At 36.7% G+C, this 15,502-nt stretch overlaps 1 protein-coding gene across 1 annotated transcript; it reads left to right on the top strand.

Moving 5' to 3' along the window:
• Positions 1–1,059: 1,059 nt before the first annotated feature.
• On the top strand, positions 1,060–15,351 carry LOC147516444 (uncharacterized). The gene is made up of 7 exons (XM_086593273.1): positions 1,060–1,320; positions 11,874–11,951; positions 12,104–12,770; positions 12,870–14,477; positions 14,563–14,629; positions 14,716–14,806; positions 14,890–15,351. The coding sequence occupies exons 1-7, from the start codon at positions 1,060–1,062 to the stop codon at positions 15,349–15,351; spliced, it is 3,234 nt and encodes a 1,077-aa protein (XP_086449399.1).
• The last annotated feature ends 151 nt before the right edge of the window (positions 15,352–15,502 follow it).

The following is a 15,502-nucleotide window of genomic DNA, read 5'->3' as shown; positions in this document are numbered from 1 at the left end:
TAAGATATGTTATTGTATGCTCATAGGAAGATGTTGTAAGAATGGACAGACACTGTATAAGCTCTGAAAGACACTATATAAGAATTGAAAGACAACTTAGATATGTAACTTATAAAGTTGTTCAAGACACTATATAAGCTGTGATAGACACTATATAAGATGTGAAAGACAACTTAGATATGTAAGTTATAAAGTTGTTCAGAATACTATACAAGTTGCGCAAGACACTATATAAGCTGTGAAAGACACTGTATAAGTTGTACATCTAATATACCTAATAGACTGTGATTCAGTTCAACATTATATTCAGATATGTTATTGTATTCCCATAGGAAGAAGTTGTATCAACAATAATTGTAATGTCCACAGATTCAAGGTAGTTTTGGCCAATCCTATCAACTACTCAATAGTTATAGTAAAGAATTGATGAAGGTTGATCGCTTTAGCTTTACAGAGCTGAAAAGAGTGGGAAACACAGATCACTTCAAGTGTTACTTCTGGAGCTGTGGGATTACTGTGAGGAGCTTTCATGACACATGTAGGCCACACATAGAAATAGATGGCACACATTTGAGGGGGAGATAAAGAGGATGTCTGATTTCAGCCATTGCTGTTGATGGTGATAATCATGTTTTCCCTGTTGCTTTTGGTCTGGCTAGCGGTGAAGACAATGAGAACTATGATTGATTTTTACGTTGCCTAGGAGACCAAGTGGTTCGGTATGAGACTCTGTTAGTTATCATATCTGACCGGCATCCCAGTTTGGTAGTCAAAGTTCCTAAGGTGTTTCCACGGGTGAAACATGTCTTCTGCATGAACCACATTTGTAAGAAGATGTCGGGTTTGACTCCGTCACTTGCACTTAAGAGGAAGATTAAGATAGGAGCTAAGACAACTCAAGAGTGGTTTTTCCGTGCTGTGATGAGAGATATAAAGAAAATGAACTCAAGTGTCTACGATAAGCTTATGGACATTCCGCTAGATAAGTGAGTATGTCACGCCTCCATAGTAAAAAGATATGGCATTGCCTACACTAACAATGTTGAGTGTTGGAACAACATGATTAAGGATGACAGAGCCCTTCTAGTTGTTTGTTTAGTGGAAGCAATTAGGGAGAATCTCAGTGTGCACTACTTCAAGTACAGAAAAATGGTGGATGACTGGGTTGCCCGCGGTGAGAGGTTCACACCCAGGGCTACTGGTTTGGTGCGAGCCAACATTACCAAGGCATTGGAATTCACAGACTCAAGGGATGGGACTGGGGAGTATCTAATCAAGACGGACCTTTGCCGAATATTTCGTGTCAATCTTGAAAATAGGGTCTGCTCGTGTGGGTATTTCCAACATATGGGAATCCTGTGTGCGCATGCATGCAAAGCCTTAAGTGTGAGCCACCAAGCTTGTCATATGACATATGTTGATCTGTACTATAGTTGTCACACCCGGAATTTTGACAAAATCAGAAAAAACAATATTTGTTCTCAACTCTTCGATTTTCGAGGTGTGATGCACTCTTAACAAAAAAAAACTATAACCTGTTTAATTATTCCAATAATTTGAACCCAATAATTTTTTAAAATAAACCAAAGTCCTCTTCATTACCGAAAATTCACAAATATGATTAAGTTACAAATTTCCATTCAACAACTCTTTAATTATAATTACAACTGAAAATACAAAATATTGTATCAACTGAAAATCTATTGCACCTCAAAAGAAAACAAAATATATTATGTAATGAGACGCTAACGCAAGCCACCAGCAGCAATCAACCTTTTTCAACATTAATCCTGTCAAGACTTATCGACTATGTTCATTTTTATAAACACACCCGGTAAGCAAACATGCAAATCGGATCAGCATTATAAACAATGTTGGTATGAGTATCCCAAAAATACAAATCATACTTATACATATATACACAATCAATAAGGCAGTTAGTTCCTACACCGAGGCGCCTTAAGATCTAACGAATAATACAACATTCTTAAATACAATAATTTACGCAGGTAGTTCCTCCACTGAGGTGCCTTAGCTTCCAATTCAATAATAATAATGCATTTAGTTTCTCCATTGAGGCGCCTTAGCTTCAAACCGTACTAGATCAACTGTATCTAATAATAAAATAACAAAACTAAAACTTACTTTATACTTACACTGGTGTAGGCCTAATCACAGAGTGGGTCACACCTGCATAAATAATTAGTTCAACCCACCCTTCTGCAAAACCATTGTGAATGCAACATAAATTACAATAAATCATTTATTATAGATTTAACGTACACTTTGATATATCATCACAATTATTGCTTAGAGTTTCTTTAAGTGTCTCTAGAATCACGTTGTCTCTATGTCTTACCTAGTTTCCCTGGCTACCACAATCGATTCCCTACACCGAACATGTACATCCACATGCCTCCCCTCACGTAATGAACCACTCTATGTGTAATTACCCTAAGCGGGATATCGCATACCAGGTAACCCCCACACGAACGCCATTGGGTGGGTACTACCACTATTCGGCATAAAATATCGCACGTCTCGTTCTAATTTTGCGGAAGAGAAAATCAAGCCACTATTCGGCTACGATTGCCCTACACAAGGGTTAATCAACATCACATACACCCTACACAAGGGCCAATCATATCACATATGCCCTACACAAGGGCCAAATCAACTGAGTTGTGGTAGCTAGGTTCTGGTAGCTAGGTTCTAGGATTTTCGTTACGTAATTTATTTAGGTATCATACATTTGTATCTCATAACCATCTCACTCTATCACGTGCCAAATAAATTATTGCACTAAGCCACATTATTTGGAAATATCACAATACCTTTTATTTTCATTATATAACGTGCCAAATAAAATATATTGCACTAAACCACAATCCCTTTGGAAATATCCACAAAAACTATAATACCTCATAGTAATATCTCACAGATATAATGATGGCGCATTTACATTTATTTCACAAAAATATCACATTTAATATATATCTTAACATATCATATCATTTAACAGAACAACAATTTCAACATACCACATAATGTCACAATTGCTCCAAATGTACCGCATAACATTTTTATAACGTTTTAGGAATATTATGTCTCCTAAAATTTACATCTCGTCACGTGTCAAAAATTGTGCAATATCAACGTCAAATCTTTCTTAGATAATGACAAACCAGTTTATACAGGCTTCCACAACATTTTACCATTTGATTAGTCCATACAATTTAATATATAAAAATGTAACAAAATAAACAGTCAACAGTCATTGGTCAACAGTCAAAGGGCCAAACCCAACAGTCACCAGTCTCAAACCGGTGTTCGTCCATACGGGTTCTGACGCAAACCTGTATGTACGACACTTCAACCCATAGTCCTAATCCAACTAACCAAAACAAAGCCCAAAAGTCTAAACAACTTAAAGACCCAAACTGACCCATCTTAAGTCATATGACCCAGCCCAAAACAAAAAAAGAAACTGGCCCAAAGAAACAAACTAATTTTGTTTCGGCCCAAATAAACAAACTAATTTGTTCTGGCCCAAGCCCAACTAAGAGGTCGTCTTCCTCACCTCACCAGTAGCTCTCCTCCACCACTAGCCACCACGAGTTCCACCCACCGGCACTCCCAAAACTAATCAAAACAGTTCGGTTTTGAACCTCCAGAAAAACCAAATATTTCAATACCATCAAAACTCGATTCCCCTCACATCCAAAACTCGATCTCGACCGCCATTAACCACTTCTTCAGGCTCCCAACAACACCTCTGCCAACCCCCAACCACCACCAAATGGTTGGGTTTTGATCCCCATCAAAACCAAACCTTTGGGTATAATCAAAACCTAAACGATCAAAACACAACCATTTGGTTATAATCAAAACCTAAAAATCCTCACTCCTCACAAATTGCGTTCAACGCCATTATTGCCTTTTCAAAGCTTCAACAGCCCCACTCTCCAACACCCAATCACCCCCACTACCACCAATCATCATCCAACCAAAACCACAACATAATAAACATTATCAAGGTTCAAATAATATAGTTCAAATCATAAACAGGGCGAATTCTTTGTTTTGGCTTTCGCCACCATTAACAACCTTTTCCAGAGTTCCAACCGTTCCAACAGTTTCGATAATTAAGAAAAACAACATATAACATTTAACCAGTTAACCATTCGGCAGAATAAAAAAATAAGCAGAACAAAAACTGAGCGGAAAAACTTTGACAGTAAAACTTTTTATTCATAGCCGTACAACTCCAGTTTCGGTGAAAAAGAAAAACATAACTACTCACCTTCGTATTCTGCAGAAAAAATGCATATAATAGAACGCTAAAAATCCGATCCACAGCTAGATAAGAGGTGCACAAATCTGCCATTTCTCCTTCTTTCTTTTAGTTAACTTCTCTAGATATAAGCAAACACTTATCTTTCTTAAAAATCCTAAATTTATGATAAGCCATTCCATTCTAAAGAATTCTCTGCCATATTTTACTTTAAGAAACTTTCCATATTTTCTCCGATAAGTTACGAAATTATTCTCTCCATGTTTCTTTATTAATAAATTCTCTACACATTATTTTAAAACTTAAAAACTTTCCTATTAAATTATTCTCAAACCAAACAAACTATTTTCCCTCTTTTTTTCAAAAAGTCAAACATACATATTCACTGCAATTTAATAGTCACCTTAAGACATAGTTAATAATATATTGAACCTTGCGAAATAATTAATTTTGGACATTAATAAAAATAGAGGTGTTATAATAGTACTGGAAACTGACAACGGTGTTATCGTGAGGTGTGGGTTGGCATTTTGAGTAAGGAGCAGTGGGACATTGATGGGGAGGAAGAGTGCATCCTGCCCCCTCCCTTTGAAGTGCAAATATGGTTGGATTTCTATGAAGAGAATGAAGATAAGAGCAGAGCATAAGGGTTTAAAGCATAAAAGATGCTACACTTTGTGCAACATGGAAAGGCACAACAGACGTACTTGTAAAAACTTCGTCGATGACAAGGGGGCCGAGCACCATCCTGCGAACCCCGAAGCAGTTGAAAAACATTACAGGCTATGATTGTAACAATTTTGACTTTGTCGCCATTTAGGAGGGCAGATAAAGCAGTTGACATTTTTTGCCTTTCTTCCCTTTTGGAATTGCAATTGTTTGCTATTGATATTTTGGTTGTTGCAAGAATGGGATTTTGTGGGTACTTTTGAACATGTAATTAGTTATGTCTTCAACTTCTTTATCTTTAATTTTGGAATTATGTGATGTGGCTTCAACTGTTTATATCTTCTATAGAAGATACTATATAAACTGTATATGGCACTGAAGAGGAGTATTTGATTGTGGTGGTAAGGGTTTTGTTGTTCATCTTAGATTCTTTGTTTAGAGGATGGTTTTTTATGGATGAAACACTAAACTTTGTAACTCTTCTCTCCAACTTTCTTATGGTTATTTGGAATTACTCTCAATCTTAACTATTGGTTGACTTGTAGAGGGATGAAAAGATGTAATGGAAACTTGTATTGAAAAGATGTAAAACTTGGTTTACATTAAAGCTTGAAGAACTTAAAAATGGAAAATAAGTAAATAACAATTTAAATTAAAAACATTTAAGCTACTCCTAATGACCAAAGATTAGATCTAGGGTAAAGTTCTTTCTCTACAACTTTGGTTTATATATGACACCATTTACAATTATACCCTTCCTTCTAGAAACAAACTCATGGGCTTTTGACCTAAGCCCATACACTAGAAGTCTTGAAATTGGCTTTAGGTCCCGGTGTCAGTAGCTTTCAGTCTTTATGTCCTTGAGTACTTGAGTCCTTGAGTCCTTGACTTTGATAGTTGTCTTGACTTTTGACTTTGACATTCCGGCACTGTTGCTCCTAATATGGAATCTTCCCAAGTAGCGTAAATAGCTGTCCTTTTTGTGCCAAAATGCACGTATTAGGAATATGCGTCCTAAATAGCCTGTATCCTAGAAATGGTAGCAAAAGCTATAAGTTGTCTGTTCATTAAGCATAAGAAGGGCATATTTGAAGCATTGTAAAAGTAATAAAATGCGCATTTGGGGACTGATCAACTACCCCCAAACTACAATTTGGTTGTCCTCAAGCAAAAGATGAGAGAGAAAAAAAACTAAGATCACAAATGTGTGATTTATTATACTAATCTCGTTTCACAGAGTGCGATTGCATTGACCATATACAATAAGGCCTTAAACCACTAGGAATTCCCTAGTGAACGAGCTTAAGCATCATGAGAGTTTTTCAGAGAAGGTACTCACAAACTTCCTCTATTTAGTACAAAGGGTATTATTTCCTTATTTATTCTTAGAGGTTTATACATCTCCTTAGCGGGGAATAAAGAAAACCTCCGTTGAACTCAGAATAATATATATACTATAGTTTAATCATCAAAAGAGAAACGTGCAAAACATGAGCAGTGATATACAACAGCAGAGTTGTTTCCGAAACTTTTGGAGAGCGTCCTTAAGTTGGGTCCTCACAGGGGTGTGTTGCAATCACAACTCTCTAATATATTCACTCAAGTTTCATTTTCTCAAGTGCAGAGGGCACTTATATTCCTCACATACTCGAATGACGTCCAAAGAAACCAAGGTCGATTAATCACAATATCCACTTACTATCACACCATCCTATTCCTAATTGAGCTAGATGTCTTTTATTAGGAATTATGGGGCTAAGGTAGTGGTTTAGAAATAAAGGGAAGGGAAAATAAACTCTGATAAGTTGAGAAATTGGGTCTTTAGGATATTTGTAACTAGAGAAGAACCTCTTTTTCTTCTTTGCTTCCGAAATTATGATTCATTCTTTTAGCCCTTTGGCTTTGTGACTCCATATGATTTTGAATTTTTGTTAGTTCTAACTTTGCTTTTGTTTCTTTTGAAATCGACTCCTTTTAATTTTGAACTTTTGGGAGATTTCGATCTTTGAATCTTTTCTTTCTTTTCTTTATTTTCTTTTTCTTTTGAAGCTTCTAACTATTCTATTTTTGTACAAGGTCTTCTCTTCTCTTTTGAGATATCATCCAATTCTCAAGTCGTCAGCTGGGTAAGCTTTTTCTTGGGTGTGGTAACGGTTCAGGGATTGATGGTGAAGAAATAAAATGGCTTTTAGAATTTGGTGAAGGCTCAAGGGGGCTAACTAGAGGAAAAATTATCTTTTTAGGGTTTTAACGTTTATTTTGCTATATCGATCCATAAAAGGCCTAAATTCTCTCCTAGGATATGGCGTGGTGATCAAGCAAGTGGACGTGTTATATTTCTATCCTGACATCCCTGTGTCGTCACTCAATAATCATTCGGATGTGGCTTTTGGCTAGATTCTCACAAGATATGGAACTTAACTGTTCTAACCTTGGTCTCGGAAACTCACTGCTATATACAATCAAATGCTGATGCATGCCATTCATGGAAAGGTGTAGAAACTATTGTATGTATATTAGTCTAAGTTCGAAGAACGAATCTTTACTCAATTGCTATAATGAGACTTCTAAACCATTTATTCATCATAGAAAAAGGAAAACAAGACTTTTGGTACTAAACAGAAAAATATTTTTTGGTTTTTTTGAAATATTTTAAGAAAGAAAGAAGTATAGAAAATATATCTAATATAAGGAGTGTTATATAATAAATGCATAGTTTTTGCAAAATGTTACTATACCACCCCCAAATATAAATATGCTTTGTCTTCAAAGTATGAAGAAAATGAAAGAGATTACAATAGGAACATTAGCAAAAATGGCAGAACCTGTACTCTGTTCTTCATTATGAAAATATACCACCCTCAAACAAGTTTGGAGCGTGGGTTGATAGATATAGAACAAGATGTACATGGGTTATCTAAACTAGGGATTTACGTAATTATTTTACCATTTTTTTTTTTTTTTTTTTTTTTTTTTTTATCTTTTTCTCAAAAGGTATCTCTAACCACATAGAGGGTTTTTACAAGAAGATAAAATCATACGTTTATCCAATATCATTTTGGTTACTCTGTGGCATACGATTTTCATTTTTAGATCCTCAAGTTTTTGAAAACTATGTAGAGATATATAAAGATAACTCGTACAAAATCTGTGATTTCTAAAGCTAAGTTTGAAAAACAAACCATAACAGGTGATCTTAGATAACTTTCGTGTGGGCTCTTTATTGAACCCATTCAAATCAGACTGTGGCTTCAATTATGTGTGCTGCGGGATTTACTGCGCAGAACATAGTAGAATGGTTTATCTGATTGGATACTAGTGGATGGTGGAACTAGGTCTCTTTGGTAGATTTTGGTAGTTCTCGTTAAAATGGGGTGGAACCAATGCTTTGTTCTGATTGCTGTAGGTACTTTGTCCTTGTCTGAATGTAGTTGGTGGTTTGATGAACCCTGGAGGTGGTTGGGTTTATGGCTTTGGGTGTTGCCTCCATGGTGAATTTGGTATATTGAAAGCACAAACTTCTTGATGGTATGTTGGTGTGCAAGGGACAATTGGTATCTATGTGTGTTAAGCTGAGATAGAAAGTACATGGTGATATGGGCAACCCTTAGTAACACATAACTGATCATCAAACCAGTCTTAGAAGAATGGAGATTGCGTACTTCTAAGGGTTGGTCTATGTGGAATCCATTGCCCATTTTGTTTTTATTTTCGAAAAATCACATGACTATTGTTGTAACGAGAATCCTCTATTATAAAAACTGGAAAAACCAAGAACTTTGATAAAAAACAACAAGGAAAAACTATTTTTAACAAAAAGAGTGAAAAATAAAGAAAAATAAAATTGTATACTTGCTCCATAAAGGTACACTACTCCAACTACGAGTAAAAGTGCTAACAAGGAATATACAAGATATACATAGACTCAAGGCTCCAGCACTTACAACCACACACTCCAAGTGGAGTGGTCCGGTTATCTTAATGATGCACTCCCATGGAATGCATCAAAAAAACATAACATGAATATTTTATAGTCAGATATTCAAGACTAAATGTGGGGTCGTTTTAAGTAAGATTCTCCAATACTATGCATATGAGATAGATGATATGCTGTTAACTATTTACTAATAGTCTAAATAGTTGGGGATCTTTATAGAAAAAGATATGAAAGCATTTACCCCCAAACAGAATGAAATGATGCATTTGGAGTGTAAGATGCAGAATGATAAGAGAAAGCTTATGTAAACCATCATAGAACTTATGCAGTAACTCGTCATTGAATTGTCCAAGAGAGTGTGAGTGTGGTACTAGTTGTTCTTCATGAGGCTTAGATTAAGTGTGGTACTAGTTGTTTTTCATCCACTTGAATAAAGCGATCATCGTATGCTCTCAAGAACTCATATTCCACCTTAGATTATATATTCTCTTTTTCTGGCACTTCAGTCAATGCGGGGATCTTCTTAACTGGAATGATAGTCTCGGGAGTTTGTATGTTGGGCAAAGTCTGTCTACTAGGAAGGTTTAGAAAATTATGGAGGATTTCAAAGGAAATTGGCTTAAGTGCGATTTTGAGGTTTATTTGAAATGCGTTAGTGGTGCAGTCCTCAGAATTCGGTTGATTTTTTATGAATGGAGGTTGGCTTTCGAGAGGTGTTAACTCGAGGGAATGATGGTCGGGTGGTGGTTCTGCATATGATCTCGAGGACTCAAGGAATTCTTTATCTAGTTTTGGAGTTTCCACAAGATTGTCATTTATATCGGCAATATTAAGGATGTCACAAATTTGTTCCATCGATAAGTCTTTAACGGCCAAACTACAATTAGATCCACTTTCCACTAAAATTTTGTCCTCTTTATCTAGAACTTCATAAATTTTCTCAATTTCATCGTGCAAGTTTGTTGAGTTACTCTCCAACATAGATTCTAGAGTTTCTTTTGTTGAAGTGTTCTCATACATATAGTTATCATCATAGAATAAGGAATTCACACGATAGTCAGGTGGATGGTGATGTGGTTTTAATTGGTCATAAATATCAGGATGGGCTTTAGCAATCGGCTCTATTATAGCAACACCTTGTTCCTCTTTTTGGTTAGGTTCTGGACTGGTGGGAAGAATATTAGTCTCAGACGTGGTATTGATTAAAATAGATTGGAGAGAACAGAAAGTCTTTGCTATTTGTTGTATTTGAATTGTTTGTTCAACCATTGCTTGGTAAAGGTGGTCTCTGATAGATGGTGGACTGGAGTATGAATTTGAAATGGATAGTGATGTGAATGGTAATGGATTGTTAGTGAACTCTTATTCTGACTGACTAGGTGTAGGTATGAATGATGGTTGACTATTTGTGTCTGAAATCCATGAATTGTTTGCACGATTAGAAAACTCTTGGGTGTATTTGGCACTAGGAAAATTTGAAATTTGATGTTCGTAATCGTAAGAATTTTCATAAGAGGCTCGAACTCGGTATATGATGTGTATTGAGATGCACAATGATACAGACTACCACAGCAATAACAAGGTTCTGAGTTTGCATTATAATTCCATGTCGGTTGTGATGAATATTGATAAGACAAGAATGCTCAAACAAGAATGATGCACAATCTGTAGAAATTCATTTGTGACCTTGAAGTTTTTGAAAAGTTTGCATGCAATGTCTATAGATTAGAAACTATGCCCTATTTGAATTTAACAGTGGGCACGAAATTGGGTTTTGGGAACTACATGCGTCGAGGGAGAAGATCGCTACTTCACCAGATAGTGTGCCACCAAGAATCTCACGCACACGGTATTTCTGAGTGAGGAAGGTGGTTGGTCCACTGGAATCTTGTAGTTTACTACTCTCTTTGTTCGTGCTAGATGTTTGTCCTGATAGGCATGACTAAATTGGCTCTGCTTGGTTGATTTTATCTTTTTAATTTGGTCTATGTAACAAACATTTCACGCAACGTCCGTTCTAAAGTAGGGCTTAATCCCATTTTTTGTTTATTTAGGGCTCGAGTTTAGCCTTAGCGTTAAATATAAAGACGAGACTGAAATGTAAATCACACAATCATCCAAGCATGCTTAGTAACACACAAGTATCCTCTTAAACTTTGTAATGAGGAGGGTTAGAAATTACCGCCCAAGGTGTGTGTACATAACCCTTAGGGTGAAGGCGACGTGGTGGGGTTGACGAAGTGTTTGGTGTCTTGCGTGTTAACCCATCATTCGAGCATTTCCTTACAGTTACAAATTTAATCTAACTAAGACCCACAAGTCGGGTCGAAATGTTGGCAAAGCCAATAAGTTACAATTGATTGCCTTCGTGGGCTTAAACTATGAAAGTGGTAAACACGAAAATTAAACTACGTTTAACTTAATTAACTATTCACTTAATTAAACAAAATACGTAAAAGTTTGGGAAGTGTTCATCAAAGATTGGAACTTCAACCCCTAAGTTCGGTTGTGATGTGCGCACGTGGTATGACTTTTTCGTGCCATGCACATCCAACCGGTCCAAGTTGGTTGTATCCCCAACTCTTGGTAAGTAAACATAAACCAAAAGACTAAACTTCCAAAGCTTAAACTATTTTGTATTTAACCTAATTAATTTTTGAGTCTTTTTGAGTTATCCCCCCAAAGATATGTCGAGTTTTGTGTTTAACCCCCAAAATTTCAATCATCACAATTAGACCCCCAATCTGTCTCAGAACTCTAAAAACTCTGTTCATTTTTTCCATAATGCCCAAACTACCCTTTCAAGAAAATTGCGGGAGCAAATTATTTCCCCCCCCAATTAAACATGGCCCACTCCAATAACTTAGATTAAAACCCCCAACTTAGAGTTTTATTTTCCTTCCCACTCTATTTCTCATCTCATTGCTCGTCTGTTGAATTTAGGGTTATTTAGTGTGGAATCCATGATCTTAGGGTTCTTACACTACTCCTCACTACTTCTTACACTGGAATCCACGATCTCGTACTCGAATCGACAATCTCACAGTCAAGGTAATTTTCATGTTCCTTATTTAGGGTTTTTCATTCTAAGTTTTTTTTTTAAATTATATAAGAGTATCAATGCCTTATTGATAGCATGGTTTTAAAGTTTGGTTGTTGTGTCTGATTATTGTTTTGGTTTTGGCTTGGTTACGTTGCTGCAGATAATGGCCTCAATTAGGATCTTTAGGTGTCACCATCAGGATAAATGGGTAGAGGATGGACAATATATGAAATATGTTGGTGGACAATATGCAGATTCTGAGGAATGGGATTATGATTATGCAAATTTGATAGACCTTGTTGCTTGGATCACTTTAGCATTTGGTGTCCCATCTGGAAATGTATTGGAAATATGTTGGTTGCATGGTAGAAACAAAACTAGTCTAGATACAGATACAGATGTGATGTTCATGTGGGAATATGCAAGAGTTGATGCAAAGGGGTTCACACATGTCTTTGTAAATTGGCATGAGTTGGATGTCATTTCAAGTGATTCAAGTGATGATGAAAATAACTCTGAAGGTGAAATACCACATGTGGACTCTTCCACAGACAGTGAAGATGAATATGTATATATGCATGGCAGAAGATGTAGAAAGGGAAAAATGTTTGACTTGGATGACTGGCCCACTACAGAAGACTTTGACTATGTTATGAAGAAGACAACAAATTTGAGGTCCCCACCATTGCTATTGCCATATTATTCTGAAGACAAGAAAGATAGTGGCCCTAGTCTTAAAGTAAAGGGAAAGAGAGTTGTTCGAGAACAAGATCAACAACCCACATCCATTGAAGTTGAGGAGCTGTCTACATCTACTAGAGTTGCAGGTATGTGTAATTACATCCAAATTATTTTAATATCTGTCTACATCCAAATTTTTCCAAAGACTTCTTTTGTAATTCTTGTATGTTGCTTGAATGATTTAGGTCCTGATGCAACTCAAAGTTCTAGATGTGAATTCAACATTGACCAGATAGATGCAGCAGAGCATTACTACAGTCAAGATTCATCTGATAAGGAGTATGTACCTTCTGAAAATAATTCAAGTAGTGAAGAGTCTTTGTTTGATGAGGAGTCTTTGTTTGCTGAAGAAGAGGATGGAAATGGTTCAATTGCTGAAGAAGATGAACCAATACAACCAACTGTTAGGACACAAACAGTTGAGGATGATGATGTAATAAATGTGTTGGTTGAAAACACATTTAATATTCCAACTGATGAGGGAGAGACTAGAACTGATGATACATCAGTTAGGTTGTTTGTAGGTCAGAAATGGGCTGATAGATTCTTGTGTAGAGATTATCTGAGGTTGTGTGCTATTAAAAGAAAATATAGTATGAAGTTCAAGAAAAATGATGCTCTGCAGATTGAAGCTGTGTGTAAGGAGGAAGGTTGTAAATGGAGGGCTTATTGCAGGTGCATGACTAAGAGGAGTACATTCAGATTAAGAAGGTTGAATGATGTTCACACTTGTACAGCTGACAGAAAAGATAGAAACCCTATGGCAAATGCAGCTTGGATAGCAAAAGATATTGAGAAAGACATGAGACTTCATTTCAAGAGCTACAAACCAGCTGACATCAGGAAAATCATTTGGAACAGATATCAAGTTAAGATTAAGTATTGGCAAGCTTGGAATGCCAGGAACTTAGCAATGGAAATGATTCATGGAAGTTATGATGAGTCTTATGCAAAGGTTCATCAGCTTTGTTTGCATATTCTCAACTCCAACCCAGGTTCTATTGCTAAATTCTCTAGAAATGCTAACTACATGAGTTTTGAATGGGTTTGTATTGCTTTCAAATCATGTTTAGATGGGTTTGTCAGTGGGTGTAGGCCTTTAATAGGTCTTGATGGATGTTTTTTAAAGGGGAAACATGGGGGTGTATGTCTGTCTGTTCTAGCATTAGATGGAAATAATGGATTGTTTCCACTAGGTTTCTTTATTTGTATTTCAGAAAACACTGAGAATTGGACTGAATTTCTAGATATTATGGCACCATCCTTGAACTTACATCCATCTAGACTGACCATAATTTCTGATAGACAAAAAGGTTTAGGTAATGCAATTGCCACAGTGTTTCCTGATTGCAATCAAAGATATTGTTTTAGACACATGGTGCAGAACATGAAGACAAGGTTTAAGAGTCTTGAAGTGGAAGCATGGAATGCAGCAAAAGCATTTGGGGAAGCTGACTTTAATAAAAATATGGAGTTGCTTGAGAAAAGATGTAGTGATGCCAAAGACTACTTGATGACTGAGGAGCCTAGGTTGTGGGCAAGGTCACACTTTGACACTGAATGTAAGGCTGACCACCTCTATAATAACTTCTCTGAATCATGGAATAGTTTTATATTGGATGCTAGAGACAAGCCTATTGTGAAGATGGTTTCCAAGATAGTGATGTTACAAATGAAGTTGATCTATGATAGAAAGGGGAAGTTTGTAGACTGGAATGAGAATGATCTAGTACCAAGGGTGAAAGATATCTTAGCAAAAAGAGAGAATGAAATTGGTGATTATGAAGTGGCTGGTTCAAATGAGGATAAGTTCTGTGTGACACATAAGTCTGGACATTGGTGGACTGTTGATTTGGTACAATTAAGTTGTACATGCAGAGAATGGCAAGTGTGTGGAATTCCTTGCATTCATGCTATGGCTGTCAAGGAGAGACACTTGGACACAGTAAGTTTAAATTTGATATGTTCTATTGCAATTTGTTGTGTTAAATTATATTATTTATTGCAATTTGTTGTTGTACTTCTTTTTAGATTCTGCAGTCCTTTTTTCACTATTAGAGCATATAGAAATGCACATAGTCAGCACATAACTCTAATGGTTCATGAGGATGATTGGCCAAAGGTAATTCTTATTCCAATTTTCAATTCTTTTAATTTATAGTTTATTGATTGCGTATTGACATGTGTTTTGTTTAATTGATGCAGCCTGTAGCTGCAGATTATGTTTATCCTCTAGTTAAGCATAGACAACCTGGAAGGCCTAGAGTTAACAGGAGAAGGGGTGCAAATGAAAATGAGAACTCAGTTAGGTGTTCTAGATGTGGTGTACTTGGCCATAATAAAAGAGGGTGTCAAGGAGATGAAGTGGGTGGTAATGTTGTTAGAGGAAGAGGGACAAGAGGAAGACCAGGTAAGCCAAGAAAAAGACCACTTCCAAATCCATTCTTGCAGGCACCAATCAACCCTGAAGATGGAGCTCAAGTTGCTCCACCAATAAGAGGTAGAGGCAGAGGCAGGGGCAGGGGCAGCATAGGTAGAGGAGAGGCAACTGAAACTCAAAATTTCACTGGAGGAGGCAGGGGAGAGACTGAAACTGAAGATGGAGGAGGCAGAGGAGAGGCTCCCACTGTTAATGGAAACTATGAAACTATTAGGAAGAGGAAGTAGGGGCAGCAGAGGAGGAAGAGGAGGAAGGGGGCAGGGGAAGGGAAAGTTAGAAGAGGAATGTGTGCTTCTAATAATGCAACCGAGGCCTCATTTGCCTATTCCCAACCGATCGATCCACAACCATCTCAGCCACAACCATCTCAGTCAGAAC

Source organism: Coptis chinensis, chromosome 2 (genome assembly GCF_015680905.1).
Source record: "Coptis chinensis isolate HL-2020 chromosome 2, ASM1568090v1, whole genome shotgun sequence".
NCBI classification, from domain to species: domain Eukaryota; kingdom Viridiplantae; phylum Streptophyta; class Magnoliopsida; order Ranunculales; family Ranunculaceae; genus Coptis; species Coptis chinensis.
Note: the sequence above shows the minus strand (reverse complement) of the source record. Positions and strands in the feature narration are given on the sequence as shown.